Consider the following 21451-nt stretch of genomic DNA (forward strand, 5'->3'; position numbering starts at 1 on the left):
GGACATGGGATGGTGGAGATGAGACTGAAAGAGGAGGACTTGGGATGCGGGAGATGGGACAAGAGGAGAAGGAAGACTTAGGATGTAGAAGGACATGGGATGGCACTCGGTAGGATGGCCAAAATATTTAAAGGCAAACAACAATGCATGTGTAATATGATGCTCCCAGTAATACTAACATTTATTATGGTTGCCAGAACTAAAAAGAGATAGTTTCATGTAGAACATAATGGAGGGAATTTTTACAACTGAAGCAGATAGAATCTGGAGCTGTGCATAGTAACCAACCAGTTTCTAGCTTCAGCTTGTTCAGTTAAGCTTAGAAACAGCAAGATAGAAAGTTATTGCCATGCACAGCTGCTCCAGATTCTGTCTGCTCCCATCTTAATAAATACCCCGCAATATTCAGTGTACAGAGAACCAAAATATCTATTATGGTCCTTTCTCTGTCATTTTAATAATTTCTATGGAAGACAGATGTAGAGCTGGTCTTCCCAGTAATCATCTGGTAGGTATATTCCAGTCAGCACCAGGGGCATCAAACTTTTCCAAAATAGATGTTTCTAGAATGACAAGTCAGTAACACTGGTCTTCCTTTTAGGAGGGTTTAGAACCTCTTTTTAAAATTTTATTTCTATGTAGAAAGAATTATTAGTAGAAAATTGTCCAATAAAAGTTACAAAAATGAGTGACAAAGACAAATAATTGCTTGGTGTTTGCTTTTCCTTTTTGTAATATTTCAAAAGCCCACCAAATTGCTTCAACTTCTACATATGGGGATAGTGATCACGGTCCTCTCCCCTGATTACCCTTTATGTATGACAGCAATATGTCTAATCAAACTGTTTCCAGGCCCAAGATTTGTTAGGTAGGGGGCATGGGAATGCAGGTCTATAACCTATGCAAATATTGATTTTCAGAAAGATATACAGCATCTGGTGGCACTTTACAGAGGGTAGATAAAAAATGAAGGTACCATATGGAATCTTATGGTGCCTATTATCCAGTCTTCATTTCTTTAGACTGTATAATAGGTATAAAGAAGAATAAGATATGGGGCCACAATAAAATAATATATCACTTTTAATATATTAAAGTATATGTATGAGCCCATACCATGTTAAACAACTCAGTTTAAAATAGAAATGAAATCCAAAACAGTTGTTTATATATACAAAAAGCATTATAAATATTTTCTTTTTTATATGTGATCACATGATCTCTGTTCTCAGCTGCAAAAGAGGCTTACAGAGTTAGGGGTGCAGATGCAGTACTACACTGAGCTTCCTAGTGAATGGCTATGCAGAGGGTCGTGTCAGCACAAGTCTGACTGTGGGAGGACAAGCAGCTTGTAATTTCAGCACAGTCAGAACACTGATCAGGGATGGCCGACTGGGATGGATGTGCTCTCATGCTTAGTGTGATCAGCTTGAAATAGGAAAGCAAGGAGACTGGCAGGAACACCAGGGGTTTCACACAAAGGAATCAATTCAAAGAGAACAGGATACTTTTTAACACAACAGTGTTGTGCTAAAGTACAGCAGACACATATCAGGAATATGAAATATTGGGGTAACATTCTTTAAAGTTTGCTACAAGCAAATATGATACCCTTGGGGTCCCAGAATTATTGACAGAAATCTGCAAACGTTTTGAGAGTTTGAGATATTCACACCTTAACAACACTTCCTGATACCTGTAACAGATATATGAAATTACAATCTGAACAAAGAATATTGGAAGGGAAATCAAAATAAAGAACACAATTGTCCTTGTACATTTGGTTGTCCAGCAAATGTAAACATCATAGGCACTTGTCCAGTGGAAAAAAGATAAAATGGCCATGGTGTGCCTGTTCTTCAAACATATACTGTACTGGTCCATACCAACGGGGCATAATTTCATCTATTTATAAGCTGCTTCAAGACACCTGTCCCCTTTCTATTGATACACACCTTAATATGCGCAAATGGCCTCAAATCCTCCAACGTGATATTGCCTTGGATCAATGGAGAAGGATTTAGGAGGTAGCCTCTTGATCTTCTATATGTGTAGTATATAAAGAAAACACTTATAAAATACTGATGTTTTGGTATAAGACCCCTGAGGTTCTCTATGCTCGCAATCCAAGTGTTTCTCCTATCTGCTGGCGATGTGGCGAGGAAACTGGTACTCTCTTCCATATTTTCTGGACTTGCCAACACATTGCACCCTTCTGGAGAGAGGTCCTTAACCTTTTGCAGCTACTTTTATAGGCTCCTATTTCATTTGAGCCCATCCACTTTTTGCTGGGCCTACCTTTTCCAGGCCTCTCCAAATTTGCCAGAAAACTATCCTCCCATGTTTTAACAGCTGCCAGGATAACCATTCACATGCATTGGCTTTCTACTATGCCTCCTACCCGATCGAAACTAGTGAAGGTTATAGCAGAGATTAGAAGAATGGAGTACCTCACTGCTTTGCATTCAAACTCTGTCCCCATCTTTGAAGCAGTTTGGGAACCGTGGGATCTTTCCGTTTCCGATTTGCCTACTGAATTGTCTAAAAATGATGGCTAATTCACTGTTATGCACGGACATTGTATGTACCTATATGCCTCTCATCGATGAGCCTATTTCTTTGTTAGTTCGCAATTCTATGCAACTCTGTTTGTTGCAAGCTCTTTAAAAATTAATAAAAAATTAAATTATAGAAAAACAAACATACACCGTATCATTGTAATAAATGATGACTCCATGTTCCAATCAATGAAGTACATAAGTTAAAAAATACTGTGAGGTAAGTGAACTGGAGATCAAATCCAGTTGAATCTGCTTCCAATACAGGACACTTGTATATTCCAATGCTCCAAGTGTGTAAATTGGTTTGGCCTCACTGCTCTTCATTTCACTAGTACATCAGTCCTATAGTGTTAATGAACTTGATATGGTCCATCCTGTTATTCATGATTTTATTTTCTTATGATGAGAGAAGTGTTACCTAAATAAATATGTCTTGGCATTAGACTCATAAACCCTTATGTTGTAAAACCATTTAGAATTCATCTTTAGCTAGCTAAATCTAATTGGTTACAGTAGATTACTGCATGTTGTGCCTCATAATTGCTATTTTGTTCTGCCTGTTAATCTTTATATGCCATAGAACAAATTCTTATATTTACTCCTTTCATACTGTATCCAGGTTTCCAAGTCTTGAAATCAGCATCTCACTACTGGCCTTTGGAAGTAGTTAATGGGATTCGTGAGCTTCCCCGGGTCACTGAAGGCAGGATGGGTCCTGTGGGTAATGACAGCAACAAAAGTATGTACAGCTGTTTTATACATATGCATCTTACATCCTAAAGTTTCTCATATGTTATGTCCTTCACATACACTTATATAAATTCAGTTCGCTGCTTACATTGACTTGAAGCACATGATTTCGTAAGCAAATTATGAAACTGACTTGTACACTTTTCCCAAGAAAGACACCTGGTTTATTAGTTGAGCTAAACTTAGATCATTTCAGTAAAAAAATAAAATAGTTCTGCAAGTGTAGCCCCTAATATGAATGTATTTATTCCCTACTATAGATTTTATTTACAAAATATATATTTTACCTGTGCCCAGACCCAAAATGTTGGCAGCAGCACTGAAATAAGTCTGAATACCATGCTTAAGCCTGGGTTCACACTGATGCGGTGAAGAATTTGCAGCGTTTTCTGTGCGAATTCCACACCGCTTCACAATTGCACCCCATTCATGCGAACTGCTGCGGGTGTGTATGTTAAGTTAACAACCCCCCAGAAATCGGTCAGAAAAACACGGTGCGGTGCGTATAATCGTATTGCATAGGTGTGAATACCCATGCAATCTGATTCTAGTGCTGACCAAAAAAAGGGTCCTGCACATTTTTGGTGCGGATGCGATGCAATTTTAGACATACAAAATGTATAGCTCAAATCGCACCACAGAAAATTCGCATGTGATTTGCACAGGAATGCAGTGCGGTTCCTGTGCGAATCACATGCAATATGCCGCACCGCACAAGTGTGAACCCAGGCTACAACATATTAAATCAGAAAGCTAAGTGCGCTTACCCCTAAAAAAATCATAAAAATAAAAAAATCATGTACAAAAATTGTGAAAAACTCATCCACCTATATATCAAATTTGCTCATAAAAATGTGTCAACATCTCATTAGTAAATAAAGAAAAAGAATAGATTAAATAAAACCAAGTGCTTACATTATAAAAAGATATATACTGTATATATATATTGTGACATGGGGGATGATTAGCTCTAGTGGTAGATGATTTCCAAGTGAGTCCATGCTAGTCAGAAACTCTTTTTCGGGGCTTGGTAGCCCATTTTATTAAAAGGCAAGAAACAAAAACACAAAAGTCCAAAATAAGCTTTCCCACACAGGGGTTCTTCTCCAAAGGTAAATACAAATGAAAAATGTTAAGCCTCCTGGCTACTCCTTATTAGCACTGCTGGTCAGCAGTACCTCTGCTGATATGGGTCTCCCAGACCACTGGCTATTCGTGGCACACAGCCTTGGACTTCTTTAATGCACACAGCCTTGAACCCTTTTGATGCTCACAGCATCTTTCTCACACAGAAACTCTCAATGGCAGCCACTGCTCCAACTGCACTCCACTCCCCCGTGCAACCCTCAGTAGACCATCATTATAAGGGCTATGAGCACCTGGGCCCAAACCCTGCTGGTTGACTACAAAATCTGGACAATGGATTGGAGATTTCTTCCCTCCCAAGGCACTTTGAAATCTCCAAGCTACGGAGCCCCATCCAGAAATATCAAAATCTGGAGAAACCTGCAACAGCAGTTTTCTCCACTCAAAATCTACACTCCGTAGTTCTGCACTCCAGACATGTGCAGACCCTGTGTCCATTACCTGACCACTTCTACCTATTTTTATCCTGTGACAGGGCCCTGCACTGTTACAATTAATATATATATATACACACACACTATATTGCCAAAAGTATTGGAATGCCTGCCTTTACACGCAGATGAAATTTAATGGCATCTCAGTCTTAGTATGTAGGGTTCAATATTGAGTTGGCCCACCCTTTGCAGCTATAAAGCTATGACAGCTTCAAATTTTCTGGGAAGGCTGTTCACAAGGTTTAGGAGTGTGTCCATGGGAATGTTTGACCATTCTTCCAGAAGCGCATTTGTGAGGTCAGGCACTGCTGTCGGACGAGAAGGCCTGATTCTCTGCTCTAATTCATGCCAAAGGTGTTCTATCAGGTTGAGGTCAGAACCCTGTGCAGGACAGTCAAGTTCCTCCACCTCAAAATCGCTCATCCATGTCTTTATGGACCTTGCTTTGTGCACTGGTGCGCAGTCATGTTGGAACAGGAAGGTGCCATCCCCAAACTGTTCCAACAAAGTTGGGAGCATGAAATTGTCCAAAATATCATGGTATGCTGACGCCTTAAGATTTCATTTCACTGGAACTAAGGCGTCAAGCCCCACCCCTGAAAAAAAACACCAACACCAAACCTTACACTTGGCACAATGCAGTCAGGCAAGTACTGTTCTCCTGGCAACCGCCAAACCCAGACAGGTCCATCAAATTGCCAGACAGAGAACCGTGATTTGTCACTCCAGAGAATACCTTTACACTGCTCTAGAGTCCAGTGATGGTGTGCTTTACACCACAGCATCCGACACTTTGCATTGCACTTGGTGATGTAAGGCTTGGCTGGAGCTGCTCAGCCATGGAAACCCATTCTATGAAGTTCTCTACGCACAGTTGTTGTGCTAATCCGAAGGCCACACAAAGTTTGGAGGTCTTTAGCTATTGATTCTGCAGACAGTTAGTGACGTCTGCGCACTGTGCACTTCAGCATTCGCTGATCCCGCTCTGTCATTTTACGTTTTCTACCACTTCCTGCCTGAGTTGCTGTTGTTTCCAGTTGCTTCCACTTTGTTGTAATACCACTAATAGTTGGTCGTGGAATATTTAGTAGCTAGGAAATTCCACATATGGACTTATTACACAGGTGGCAACCTATCATGGTACTACGCTTGAATGCACTGAGCTCCTGAGAGCGACCCATTCTTTCACAAATGTTTGTAGAAGCAGTCTGCATGCCTAGGTGCTTGATTTTATACACCTGGGGCCCTTTTTTACACCTGTGGCCACCTGTGATTGGAACACCTGAATTCAATGATTTGGAGGGGTGGACCAATACGTTTGGCAATATAGTGTATGTATTAATGTATTAGTCCCAGAAAATATTTGTGCAACTCAATTCAAGACAAACAAATCTCCCAAGTACAACAGGTCTAATCCATTGTTCAAAGGGTGTTCACTGCAGTTTGGCAACTGTGAAACATTTCAGTTCAGCAACTGCTTTTGGCACTGTGAACACCCTTTAAACACTGCTTTGGATCTGTTGTAATATATATATATATATATATATATATATATATATACACACATACACAGTTTATCTATCTATCTATCTATCTATCTATCTATCTATCTATCTATATATATTTTTTATTACATAAGCATTTGGTTTCACTTAAAATGGAGTTCCACTCAAAAGTGCAAGCTCCGCTTATTTGCCTCCCCCCCCCCTCCGCTGCCACCTTTTTTTGGGGGGGAAGCTACCTGGTTTTGACCAGTTTGCCTCCCATCCTTCCTCTAGCAGCCCTCTGGGACATTTCACAGGTCCCAGAGGACTGCAACCCATTCACGAAGTGCAGCGAGATTCGTACATGCACAGTAGGAGACCGGCTGTGAAGCTGCAAGGCTTCACTGCTGGTTTCCCATAGTCAAGATGGCAGCGCCAGCACCCAACAGTCGAATGCAGAATCGGCTCAAGGTGAGGACACCGCTGGATCCCTGGACAGGAAAGTGCCCTAATATTAAAAGTCACAGCTACAGTATTTGTAGCTACTGACTTTTAATTTTTCTTTTTTTTGGGGGGGGGGGGGAGGCGGAACTCCTCTTTAATCTATTCATTTTCTTTCTTTATTTACTAATGAGATGTTGTGGATGACTTTTTCACAATTTTTGTACTGGATTTATTTATTTTTATTAGTATATTAGTGGTTAGTGCACTTAGTTTTTTAATATAGATTGTATTTGCAGTTAATTTTCTATTTTAAATAGAGTACACAGATTAGGTAGATTGTGCGCTGTTGCTTTGTTGATCCTGTCTCTTGTGACATTGCATTTACTTTATTTGCAGTGAAAACTGAATGATCAAAAAACAGCTTCACAGACATTTTCAATTATTCTACAAAATCTTTCTGACTGAGCCCATGTCTGCTATCTATCACAACATGACCAGTACGTGAACCGATTGTTGTGAGAGATTGCTGAAAATGTTAAATGACTTGCAAACCTGTTGTAATTTCCACCTCTGCCAGACTGGTAGAACCATGTGTATATGTACTACTATTAAGTGCCAGGCTTGATAATTATATTAAATTAATTTCATTGTTCAAAGCAATCAAGCAAGCAAGAAAAAAAAAAAAAAGTGTTCATAAGTGATGAAGTAAATATATAGAGAATAAAGTGTTAGCACAGAGCTTCGATTTACTAAGTAGACTTGTTTGCAGAGGTACATCTTGTTGAAGCACATCTGGATATTCATGATATGTTTAGATATTTGAAACACATGCCTTGTGGTGAGGCAGTTAAAACTGTACAGGGAGATTTTTTTTTTTAATATGTATAGAAACCAGTCACTTTATAATTCAAATTATATTTTTTACTTTTGTTTTATTTCGGTTTCATATATCTTTTTTATGGACAAATATAAAACTTTCTATGGTTCCTGCTTGAGTAAATTATACAATATTATATCCCAGAAACATGGTTATTCTTAAATGCCTCTAGTTTTTCTAGAACATATTAATTAGGTAATTGCCAGCAATAAACTTCTATTATGTAAATTTCTAAAAACATGAGGACATTTAATTTAAATTCCAGAACCCATTTCCTTGTATTTATCCATCTTTATCCCTCTACCCTGGAGCCATGCATAATATTATACGTTTGATCTGCTTTGTTTTTTTGCCTTCTCTGGAATCCCAGAGTTTTCTTTGACAGTTATCAGATGTACATACTGCAGCGTCCTGCCAGTAAAACTCAGTTAACACTGTTTTTACAAGAGATGATTGCATAACCAACATTACATGGGTCGTTTTGGTGCTTGTGTTTGATTTAACACTGCACAGATGCCCTGACAGTATCTTGGGAATAGGAGATCACAGCTGATCCCAAGAAGCTGTATGTGTTAGTCAAACTGCTTTCCTAGTACACACTGTCTCTGCTCTACGTAGATTTTAAATCATAATATAAACTAGTACTGTTAACAGGGGCGGACTGACAACTCATGGAGCCCCCGGGCAATAGGGGATCATGGGGCCCCTGTGTCCTTGCCCAAACTCAAAGCACACCCAAAAAAGCCTATAAAAAGGTATCAGGGGCATTTCATGGGGCCCCCTACTGACCCTGGGCCCTCGGGCAGTGCCCAAGTGCTCGAATGGTCAGTCCACCCCTGACTGTTAATTAAACTGCTTTAAAAATCACAACCAGTGACATTTAGGTTGCTTACTTAAAAACTATTATGTTTTGTAACAGATTGCACAGCCAGTTGTTTATGACAGGATTACAGCTGCTTTTACATGGAACTGAGTCCACTCCAATCAGCAGGGGATCATTGAGCAGATCCCCTGCTGAATTGGAGCAAAATGGGACAGATGTCAGGTTTTTTATATCCGTGCCTGTTCAGCTCGTATCATGAACCAATGACAGCTCTATGTATGGCCAGATGGAAGCAGACTCCACTGTCCATTTACACCGGGCTACTTCAGATCTGTCACATTTAGGTCTAGAAAAATGGAAAGGGATGCAGGCCTTTTCCTTTTTTTATTCTAAGCCTGGACGGACGTGCAGGTAGGCAGGTGTAAACAGACAAACGTCAGTTTACACCTGCCTGTCCATAAGCCTATATGGAGCTTCTGATCAGGTCTGCCCGAAAAACAGTTTTTCAGATGGACCTAATCATAATGCCTGTGTGTGAGGGCCCTAGCTCCAACCATACAGGTAGCAATGAAAAAAATGTTACAAGTAGAGTGAGGTAGGGTTAGAATGTCTAATAATGTAGGTTTATATGCACTATACGATCAAATGTTTGTGGACAATTGACCATCACACCCACTTATATGACCAAAAGAATTTGAACACCCCTTCAATGACTGAGTTCGGGTGTTTCCAGTGAAAGGTAGTGGTAATGCTAGAGCAAAGACATTTTATTTATTATCACAGATACTGACATAGAGCTGAAAATATACACAGCACATCAGTTCCTGCACACACACACTACATCCAACTGTTTTGCCAATTTTTCTGCTACAAGACAGAAGTGCTAACCACTGATCCACAATTGTTTTCTTACGTCCTTTTGGCAAAAGTGTGGGTAAGGTCCTTTTCTGTTCCAGCATGACTGTTCCCTTGTGCACAAAGCCAGCTCTCTAAAGGCATGGTTTAATCAGTTTGGTGTGGAGGAACTTGAAAGACTTAAAGAGGTTGAAAAGGCTATTTTTGTAAAATAACAAACAGGTTTATACATACCTGCTCTGTGCAGTGGTTTTGCACAGAGCATCCCTGAACCTCCCCTTCTGGGGTTCCCAGCCGACACTCATGGCTCCTTCTCTTCTGCGTATGCCACTATAGGAAGCCACTTGCTATGGGGGGCACACGTGTAGGCTAACTCCCAGGCCAGGCTATGTGTGCCTATATCCACACACAGCACAGCATGGCTCCACCCTGCTCCCTTCTCACTGGATTTGAATGACAGAAGCAGGAGCTAATGGTTCCACTGTTGCCTCTGTGTCCTGTGAGGAGAGAGAGAGACCAGTGCCACTGTAGATGGGTACAGTACTGGATTGAGAGAGGGATCAGGTAAGTATTAGGAAGGGTGAGGAGGCGATACAAATACTGGAACATTTATTACCTTAATGCAGGGAATGTATTAAAGCAGAACTTTACCCAAAACAACTTAATTCAAAAATGAATGTTTTTAAGCAAGGAACATACATTCCATGTTAATCATTATGCTACCAAAATTAGTGTGTGCTGTAAATTACCTCCATCATTTTTTGGCACTGTATGAAGGCTGCCATTTTGCTGCAGCCCAGAGCCCCTGAACAGCAGTAAATCTTTACATTGTCAGCAGGTTGGCCTTTACATTTTCAGTACAGTGCCAAAAAATGTAGAATTGAAGTGATCTAGCAAGACTTAATTTTCTGACTAAAGTTTTACTTTAAAGTGGTTCTAAAGGCTGAAGGTTTGTTACCTTCATGCATTCCATGAAGGTAAAAAACCTTCAGTGTGCAGCTCCTCCCACAGCCCACTACTTACCTGAAACTAAAAATGATTCAGCACTGTGCATGGGAGCTTTGGTTCTCTCCTCATTGACTGATACACACAGCCAATGGCTCCCGCTGCTAATAATCACAGCCAGTGGGGAGGAAGCCAGGGGTGGGATCGAGCCTGTTCTATGTGTCTTATGGACACACAGAGGCGGCACTCACAAGTGCCCCAGAGCAAGCGGCTTACTCTGGGGACACTCAGCAGGAGGTTGAAGCCAAGCACGCCTGCGGGGGACCCGAGAAGAGGAGGATCAGGGCTGCTCTGTGCAAAACCAATGCAGAGTAGGTAAGTATGAAATGTGTTTTTTTTTAAACATTTATACCTTTAATATCACTTTAAGGTAAACATGTTCTGCCTTTACAACCATTTGAAATCATATTGAACACCACTGGGATGAATTGCAATGCTAATTGCGAGCCTGGTGTTCTTGTCCGACAGCACCTGACCTCACACCCTTCTGCCTAAATGGGCAAAAATGCCCAGAAACACAAAAACCTATTTAGAAAGCCTTTCCAAAAGAGTGGATTGGATATAGTTATATCTACTAAAGGGGGCCAAATCCATATTATTGACCATAGTTTGGAATAGAATGTTGAACAAAGCTCATATAGATGTGATGGCCAGGTGACCATAAATTTTTAGCCATATAGTGTAGCTGTCTGTGCCCCCATAGGTAAAATCCAACCTCAATTCCTATCCTATACAAAAGGGTATACATGACAGGAAGTGAGGGGAACTCTCCCTAACAGGTATGAACACAATAATAAAAACCTTGGAGAGTTCCAAACAATTCACTCTACTTTAAAAAAATGTTCTGTCTGTGGTCCTCAGTCTTATGCTACATTCACACCTCTGTGGTTTTATATATGGTGCAGTTTTGGTGTGGTGCATTGTAAAAGCTTTACTAATATTCAAGTGAATTTTGATGGAAACCACAAACTAAAGAGGTAAGCAAAGTTGCCTTTACGTACAGCAACCACAAGGCACCAAAATGAAGAGGTGTCACTGTAGCATTACATACATTACTATACTTGATCCTACGAAATCTATAAAAGTTGGTAAGTAAAGATGATCTTGACAAAGTACAAAAGTATGGATTATATTAATAGAGCTAGTAACTTCATTTATGCATTTCTGTGTGCTTTTTTTGTTCTTATTTCATTCCCTATAATCAATGCACCTTGTGAGTCTGGCTTCCATAATTCATGGTCATACACCACCATCATTTTATATTGTGTCTTGTGAGATCATTGCTATTCAGCTTTATATCTCTCAACAAAAAAGACTGCTGAAAATATGGAATTTTCCAGTTAGATTAGTTGCTACCTTCAGTGCTCAGGTAGTAGGATTAGCTAAGCTCATGGTAAGTAACTGGCAGAAATCAAACTCTTATTGTTCCATGTTTCACATGACTTTACAAGGCACTGTAGAAAAATAATTGATGTCATCATATTCTCCTACAGGTAGACCTGTTAAGGTAAGAGTCTGATTAACCTGTTTTGATGGAAGTAAAAAAAATAAATCTGTTTATCTAATGAAGCTAAAACACCATGACATCCTCTGTAATGTTACTAATTGCAATGTAGCATCAGCAGTTTGTCCCCCAAAATATATGACTATTGGGTAATCTCCAGCTAGTTAAGGGATGGCAGCCTTTAAAATTTGATGGAAGTTAAAACTGAACTTGTTTGGATTAATATCTGCCTCAGTGCCATATAATATTCCTATTTTATGCTTTGTTGAGAGAAATAAAGTATATGTTGTATTTGTTTACCATGTGTGATTTTGTTTGTCTTTTATCCATTCCAGCTGTCATCATCCACAATTACATTGTGCTCCCTTACCATAATTCTTCCTCTGTCCATAGCAATGACTCTGCCTTTTCTAACTTGTCTGCAACTGTAGGTGAGGACTATGCATGTATATATCATGCAAGTATGCATGCTACCTGTGTGTAATGTTTGAATAAATACAATCTAATGCTTTTTAATACTTTTATTATTGTTATTACTTTCCGTTTTCAAAGTAGAAGAATTCTTATGTGTAACATTATTTCAGGCATCTCAGGCAAGTGCGCATTTTTTCTGTAAACTATTGTTTGATATATTGTAATAGTCATTAAAATACAAGTTGCTTTAAATGGAAAAATAATAGTAATAACTGTTTATCAGGTATTATCTTATATATCTACCATGTAAAAAAATTACAAGTACCCAGAGATCATTTCTTCTTTTGAGCAGATCCTTTTCTATACATTCCCAAGAAGAATTGCCTTAAGCCTCACTGCTCATACTTGGTATTCTTGTGACATTCAAAATCATAAAAATAAAGCAAAACCTCAGCCATAATAAAAAACTTTTTCTATTACTTTAGTGATTTAATGAAGTATGTCCCACATCGTAGAGGCAGCTGGATCCTGGAGAAATCTTCACTGCAGGGATGCCCCATCCCCTTCCCGTCTCTGAAATTCCACAACTGCAGGGGTAATAGCTTTGGGTTTTCTGTTAACCTGTTTCAAAAAATTTACCAACGCAGACCCACTCATTCCTCCCTTCTCCTCCATTGAAAATAGTTTCATTGCTTTCGCTGCCTGTAACATGATATGTCATTGGTGAAAGAATTATGTGACTCATCAAGCTCTCCCCCATTCACAGATTGTATTACAGGCAGTGAAAGCAATTAACCTTTCTCAAAGGGGGAAGAGGGGATGGGTCACTGAAGACCTGAAGCTATTAACCCCCCTCCAGCACTGCAAGTTCAGAGCCAGGAAGAGGACAGGGTATCCTTGCAGTGATTTCTCCAGATTCCGGCTACCTGCATGATGTGGGACATATAGTACTTCATTACAAGTACTGTAAATGAGCTCAGAAAAGCTATAGAAATTTTTTTCGGCTAAGCGTCAGCTTTAAATACAGCATGGCATTACAAAAAAATTACTAGAACTGGGAAAATCTCTTTGTCATGATATAATGATATAAGTTACATTAGAATAAACTCACCAGCCACCAGACAGGTATAAAGGTTGGACATAGCATAGATTTTTGAGTTGACAGCAGCTGGCTAAATCAATAGCCATATCATATATTTCTCTCTGCATGTTTTCCATCCATATTCACTAAAAGCCACATGAGAGTGTCATGAGTCTTTCACTGTATTCTTCAAAGAGGTACATAATTAAAATATTGAGTAGGACTTGGGTGAACTAGTAGCGATCAGATATTTGATCACTAGGGTTTTTCAGGAGGCAAATAATAACCCACAAGTAAATAACCCATTTAAAACTAAATTAAAATGACTGTAATTATAAATAATATACCACAATATTAATTGCAAAAAAAAAAAATAGTGGCATTTCCTTCTACTAACACCTACACAATCTAGTCTGTGGTACAAATATATTCTCTCTAAGCTTAAACCTGCTGTTAGCCCAGAAACAAGGGAAGCTTTCCTTGAAGACAAAGGTCCTGTTTGTATAAATATTTTCACGTACAGTACCCCTTGGGCAAGCATTTCTTTAATTATAATGTTTTATGTTTATAGTGCTCCAGAGATCTACACTGTTTTGAAATATGTAGTCATAGATGTGCTGGATTCATTATATAATTACAGAAGTCATCAACATGAAAAACAGTGCTTTCAAAATCTTGGTTCAGGAGCCCATGAAGTGTGATTCTTTTAGTATTAAACAGTATTTCAGTCGAATTACATTTTAGTAAGTGGCCATTCGTAATGTGAGCTGTAGAAGGATGTATTTTCTGAAAGGATCAGTCCATATATTATCTGATTGTCACTTATAATATCTATTACATGAACTCCTCATGATTCTACAGCTCTGGAAAATCCGTAGACTTATCTGCAAGTTTTTTTTGTCATTTTGATTATTTCTATTGGTATTAAATACGAAAAAAAGCAAACATTTTTATGAATTATTCAAATCTGTTAATTCCCTGAAATTAATTGTTTGAGAGCTAAAGGCAGTCGAGAACGGTATGCCTTAAAGAGTTGTTTAAGTAAAATACTAACATAAAAACCAGTACCTAAATTACATTTTAGAAGCTTATTGGCACACAAAATCTAGCACCTTTAACACCACCTATAGAACAGTCTACAGAGTGTGTTACTGTACCTTTACGGTGAAAGGGTCTACCTCCTAGGTATACCTGCTCTTAATGTATGCATTGCTATATACTGTAAATATCCCAAATTCATATAGTACACAGTGGCATTACTTTTACAGCATTTGCAAATGTATGCAACAAAACCTAATATATTAACAGTTTAAATTGGCAGTTTGTGCTCACTAACTGGAAAGTGTGTTGGGGAGTTTTTTTATTGCTCTGTAAATTGCCCTGCCTATGTGCATCTTTCCTTTTTCTAGATCATAATCTGATGTGAGCAGTTGCCATTGGTCTTTTTTGAGGTGGCAGTTTACCAGTGATAAAAGTAGTAGAGAAGAAAAGGAGTGGTGGTCGGGGGAGGGGCTGCAGAATAGGTGCAGTGGAGAGAGTGGAGAGGAGACACCACTGTGTGTCAGGCACAGTGGTGGTGGGGGTTGTCAGTTGTGGCAGAGAGAGTTTCAGGGTCTGTGTTGGGAAATGTGGTGGGGTGTCAAATTGTCAAATACCATGGTGAGGGGAAAATATGGAAAGGGGGAGGGTGTCAGTTGAATGGATGTAAAGGCAGTGGTGGAATAGGGTTGAAGGGAAATGCATTTGTATGAATAACAAAACCCAGGATTGGGGGGATTTGATGAGTGTCTCACTACACTAGAAATAAAGCCTACGCCTTAAACACTGTTTTTGTATCATTGTTTCCAGTGTAGGCCTCATCACACTTTTCTGCCACTTTTCCTTTTATTACAAATAGACAGGAGTGCACACAGTGCTCTGTACAAGTATGAATAAAGTGCCTATACAAGAGTGTAAAAGGTGGTCCAAGTAAGACCTCGCAGAGACTGGAGTTGATAAGCCAGTTCTTCATTACTGAGCCTATAGATTTGTAGTGAAAATTGCACTACTTGGGCCTCAGCACACACTTGGTTCCAGGTACAATGCAGGTGTGAATTGTGTCCTACCAAAAGTCCATACTAAATTGGTACTTGGTGACAAGGAAGGTGCGTTAGGGGAAATGGGCCACCACCCTTCACCAACCGCTTTGCCATTACACAACCATGACCACTGCTTTCTTAGAACCGGCTGCTTCCTCTTATCCTCTTAGGTATTTGCTATGCATAATCAAGTTCCTGTTCTAGTCCCTTACATTAGAATTTTTTCATCCTAGAACAGTTGCCTGCAGCCCTACAGCAAATAAATTTGCTTGACATGCCTAAGACTTTAATACACATCACACAGAGGCATGAACTGTTGCAGCATAACTTTCTTTACTGGAATGGAACAAGTAGACGTATTTGGCATATGAGCATTTGTTACATATACAGTTGTGTTCAAAATAATAGCAGTCAGACATCACTAACCTGATCAATCACTGTTTTTGGTAGAAATGATATTTCTACATGGCAAATAATTTACTAGCAGGTGTAGCAGAGTAATAGAAATCCAACAGACCCAACAGTCATGACATGCATGCTGCTGATTCTGTGTAATTGAATCACTAATTGAAAGGGGCATGTTCAAAATAATAGCAGTGTGGAGTTCTATTAGTGAATTCATTCATTCTTTGAAAAACAGGTGGCAATTATTGCCCTTAAGGAAGGAAGGCAGCAAATGTTGTACATGCTGGTTACAGCACATTTCTCTCTGAAATTCTGAGGAAAATGGGTTGTTCCAGACATTGTTCAGAAGAACAGCGTACCTTGATTAAAAAGTTGATTGGAGAGGGGAAAACATATAAAGAAGTGCAGAAAATGATAGGCTGCTCAGCTAAAATGATTGCAAATGCTTTAAAATGGCAACCAAAACCTGAAAGACATGGTAGAAAGCGAAAAACTACCATTCGAATGGATATAAGAATAGCCAAAATAACAAGGACTCAGCCAACAATCAGCTCCAGGAAGATCAAAGAAGGTCTAAAGTTACCTGTGAGTACTGTTACAATTAGAAGACGCCTATGTGAAGCCAAGCTATCTGCAAGAAGCCCCCACAAAGTCCCACTGTTGAAAAAAAGACCTGTGCTGAAGAGGTTAGAATTTGCCAAAGAGCACATTGACTGGCCTAAAGAGAAATGGCGCAACATTTTGTGGACTGATGAAAGTAAGATTGTTCTTTTTCGGTCTAGTGGCCGGAGACAGTTTGTCAGACGACCCCCAAACACTGAATTCAAGCCACAGTACACTGTGAAGACAGTGAAGCATGGTTGCGCAAGCATCATGATATGGGGATGTTTCTCATACTACGGTGTTGGGCCTATTTATGGCATACCAGGGATCATGGATCAGTTTGAATACATCAGAATACTTGAAGAGGTCATGCTGCCTTATGCTGAAGAGGAAATGCCCTTGAAATGGGTGTTCCAACAAGACAACGACCCCAAACACACCAGTAAACGGGCAATATCTTGGTTCCAGACCAACAGGATTGATGTTATGGAGTGGCCAGCACAATCCCCGGATCTTAATCCAATAGAAAACCTGTGGGGTGACATCAAAAATGCAGTTTCTGAGGCAAAACCAAGAAATAGAGAACTGTGGAATGTAGTCCAATCATCCTGAGCTGGAATACCTATTCACAGGTGCCAGACGTTGGTTGACTCCATGCAACACAGATGTACAGCAGTTCTCAGAAACAGTGCTTATACAACTAAATATTAATTAAGTGATTCAAAGGAAAGCAAAATCTTCAAACATTTTTCAGTTTATATAGTGAATGTTTGAGTTTGTAAAGAAGAATACAAACACTGCTATTTTTTTGAACAGTCTAATATTCTCTTTTCTTAATTTTGTTAAGAAGAACAACTAATTTGATATATTTTTCTTCATGTTTTGATTTGGAATAGAATCTGTAGTGCTCCCAATGCATTTGTGTGCATGGAAATAAAAGCTATTAGGAGGATTTTGAGCTTTATTCACTTTTTTCAACACACTGCTATTATTTTGAACACAACTGTACATGGAATAGAACAGATTAAGAATAAACAAATTTTAGCCAACATTTGTAATAATCGGTCCTGGATGGGGGTGTAGTATTAAACAACTATTCCAACTTTAAGGTGTAAGGTGGAGGTATTGTGGTACTCACAAATTCACAATAAAGTCCCCCATGTTCAGGCCCTAAACCTTAAGGCTGACTTACCTCTAAGGGAGAACCACCCCAACTGTAGCAACTGCATGTTAATCAGGCTCTGTCTCCAGCTCCAGTCACCCTCTAATGCCCTTCCCATCCCTTAAATACTATGAGGGAGCTACTCCATGCCTTCAGTGTGAGTACATAAAGTAAATGGGCACCAACCCACTTCTACATTCCCTCCCACTAAACCACAGCATACCCATGTGCCATGGTAAGTACTGCAACCCTAAACATCAGGAGCTGAAAATAATGTCCAAGGTACTATTATTTAAGCATAATAACTGGCTTAAAACAAGCATATACAAGTTAATGAAACAGTCAAGGATACAGATAGTCTCTCTAACATAGGGGGCCAAGGATCAGAACAAGCTTTTCGATAAAAGGGTTATGGTGTTAAACTTAGAGGATCACTATGGTCATGTAGGCCCCACCAGTACTATCTGTGCTTTGCAAATGTGTTTCCCAAGGCTACAGTAAGTTCATCACAGCACTGGGATTGCTGGTAAGTCGGGTTTGACTCACGGATATAAACTTTGGGCACTTGTAGAAAGTCCCAAACAAACCTATTGTACAGGTCTCTGTGTTCCCTTTCCAGGCAATCAAATTGTCCCTTTAGTGCATAGGGAATATACTGTGCATCCTGTACACAATGCATATATGAGCACTGAAGAGTCTGCTGCAAATGGAAAAGATTAATTGGAAACCCTTCCCTTGACCTTGGGGAAGAATGAAATTGTCTGCACTGAGTACTGGCAAAACTAGCCCAAAATATGCATGCTTCAGGTCATCTTTGAAAATCAGTGAGGCAACACAAATCACATGGAGGCATGAACTCTTGCAAAATAACTTGCTTTATTAAAATAAAAATAACAGACACCATAGTTGGCAAAGAATACTTTTCCATAAAATTGGCATAGAACAAATTAAGAATCAGCAAAATCTTAGTCCATATTCATAACTAATTGATACTAGATGGGGTCTAGTATAAAGCAGCTGTTACCAGTTTAGGGTGTAAGCAGGAGGTATTGTGGTACTCACACACCAGCAATAAAATCCTCAGTGGGAGGCATTTGTCTGCTATCTCCATTTCCAACCATTCTCTAATGTCCCTCTCCCATACATACTATGGGGGAGCTACTCCAGGTCAGAAGGGCAGGTACACAGAGTACCAGCCCCTTTCTACAAGAGACCAGGTCCCCATGAATTCTGGCTACCTTGTCAGATTGGAACTTAAAGGCATGTATCTACCATACCTAGTGATAAATATAGCCCAGAAAAAACACTTGCCAAAGATTACAGAGGGTTAATATAGTAAGTTAAACAATAATTTTCTCTTCTTGTTGGGAAGTCTTTGTGCTCTTTGTTGATTCCTGGATTTCTACTGACACACATTAGAATATAAAATCATGCAAATAAACTATGTGCATTACAAAACAATGCAACCTTTGTGTGCCCTGTAATATACAGTAGTAGTATCAGCTACATACAGTAATTGGCACTGTGTTTGCCTGGGCAGCAGTATGGGTGACTTGTTGTCTGCTATTGTAATTAAAGAGAGTTGAGCTGAGTGCTTCTCCGCCATTCAGGAAATTTCCCATACTGCTATTGGAACACAGCACTGCTTAATTTTTTAACTAATTCTATATTTAAGTACACCCAGTGGCCACTTTAGAATAGTTTGTCTGTGCCAGCTTGGTCCAAACGAACTACAGTATTTAAAGGGATATTAATGCAGGAATTGTACTTCAAACAGTTACAAAATATTATTATTATTATTATTATTAATAAACATATATAAACAAACTTCCACATTTATTTAAATAGCAAAAATATGGAAGTGCAGGCATATAAAAATGTGAAAGTCATTTCATACATTACTGTATACTCACCCTTTAGAAAATGGCTTGTCAATGTTGATGCCCAAGAATTAAAGTGTTTATAATGAAAGCCTTTGTATGGAGCCTATATAGTGATAAGCATCTGAAGGGTAGAGGGATCTTTTGGAAATATTTTGGGACTGCACAAAAGGATTAAAGCTCATGGTGACAAGATGCGATGTGTACCTACACTCTGACAACTACTCCTACAGGAGTAGTTGTCAGACTGCCAGCCTCTACAGAACAGCTGTGAACCTGATTAGAAATTGGATGGATTTGTTAGTACTGTATGTCAATAATTCACTCCCTGCCTACTTAATCTTGGCCTAGCATTAAGGTTTGCTGTCCACTCTGGGCCCTTATATGATACTGCTTATTGCTTATACAAGTTTCATAAGTTAGTTGAAACTAGCCTATTAATTATGTGTTCACAGATCACACTCTAGGTTGACTTTGCTGATAAAAATGAATATTAAACCATTTATTTGCAATAAAGAACATATTTTTTCACACTTTTAATATAGCATTGATCAAATTAATCTACTTTTGACTAATTTAGGCCTGAAGCAGGTTAAATTGATATACTCTTTTTTTAAGGAGTGAAAAAAAAATCTCCGTTAAGATTCACTGCCATGCATAACCTTACATAGCTTGCTAAAAACTTGCATTAACATAACATCTAACATTAACATCGGGACACCAAGCTAACAGTTGACAAGTGCAGAAACTCATGATCAAAGGTGATGAAACCCAGGCTGTCAGTTCTTAGCCAGGATGTCTGTATACACTGCTTAGCGTCATTCTAACAGAAAATTGTATAAAATGGGTGCCTTAATTACACACAGGTCAGTTTTCACTTCATCCATATGGCAATTGCCATGGTATGAAATACAAGCACCAAAGATTTATATTACAGAAATTAACATATCGTTTACTGTGCTACTGAGTTAATATAATTAGATTATATATTTGAATTTTAAGATATTACTCATTTGCATTAATACAGCTTTGGTTTTGAATACCTTCTTGTCTTCTCTAATATTTATGTAGCGCTATCCCTAAAGGTGCCACTTGGTAATTAACACTTTCAGCCCCTATGACACACCTGGTTGAATGAAAGTTACTGCAAGAACGTATAAGAACACTAATATAGATAACTTTAACTTGGCTGTGTATTAGCACCAGATAACATACACAAGAAAGTTTAGTATTAATGTATTGGTATGGGTTAGAATAAATGGTGGGTCAAGCATAAATGAACACACAGAAGGTAGGTTCAGACACAGTATAGACAGTATAATCACTATGCCAAGGTAACTTAGAATGTACCACTTGACTGAAATCAACACTTAAATCAGCAATGTCAGTAGTAAACGCTGCATATAAACATTAACCACAATATATATAATAATACTATAAATAGTCTAGAGTGTACTCTAGGAGAATGGCTAGAATATGGTGCAATATCCCATGAGAGGTACCTCTTAGTATAAGCAATAGGTAACGGTATTTGTGTGGCAGTTTTAAAAGGGACAGTATTTAGTCCTAACTCATCAACCTGCTGCTACTGGGGCCCAGTTGTACCATTGGTGCACATGAGAATTGTCCCAGTCAGTCCTGCAAGCAACAATAGGGCTACTCATTATTGGTCAATCAACCAATTAAAAGGGTGGTGTATTTATTTTAATGAGGCGGGTTTGAACAATAGGGCTACTAGATAGCTGTATTATCAGTCCCTAAATAGCTCCATTTTTTTCTCCTGCAGCAGGCAGTAAATCCCCACACAGCAGCTCACCAGTTCCATCAATATTGCAGCTTACCAACCAGTCACACACAACGATTAGACCATTCTCTGCTCTGCTCCGCAGTGACTCCACACCTGGACTCAACACTCTGGATCCTGCTCAGGCTGCCGATATGTAGC

At 39.1% G+C, this 21451-nt stretch overlaps 1 protein-coding gene across 2 annotated transcripts in view; it reads left to right on the plus strand.

The window, feature by feature from the left end:
- Positions 1-21451, plus strand: part of ADGRD1 (adhesion G protein-coupled receptor D1) — an 827296-nt gene that overhangs the window by 58188 nt on the left and 747657 nt on the right. The window contains exons 3-4 of one of the 2 annotated variants that reach the window (XM_089653751.1): positions 3181-3300; positions 12219-12314. In XM_089653751.1, the coding sequence (XP_089509877.1) occupies positions 3181-3300; positions 12219-12314 (216 nt within the window). The remainder of the gene's footprint in view (positions 1-3180; positions 3301-12218; positions 12315-21451) is intronic. The other variant, XM_089653752.1, reaches the window with a different exon arrangement.

Source organism: Staurois parvus, unplaced genomic scaffold (genome assembly GCF_062004578.1).
Source record: "Staurois parvus isolate SC_StPar_1 unplaced genomic scaffold, SC_StPar_1.0 ptg000719l, whole genome shotgun sequence".
In the NCBI taxonomy this organism is placed as follows: Eukaryota; Metazoa; Chordata; class Amphibia; order Anura; family Ranidae; genus Staurois; species Staurois parvus.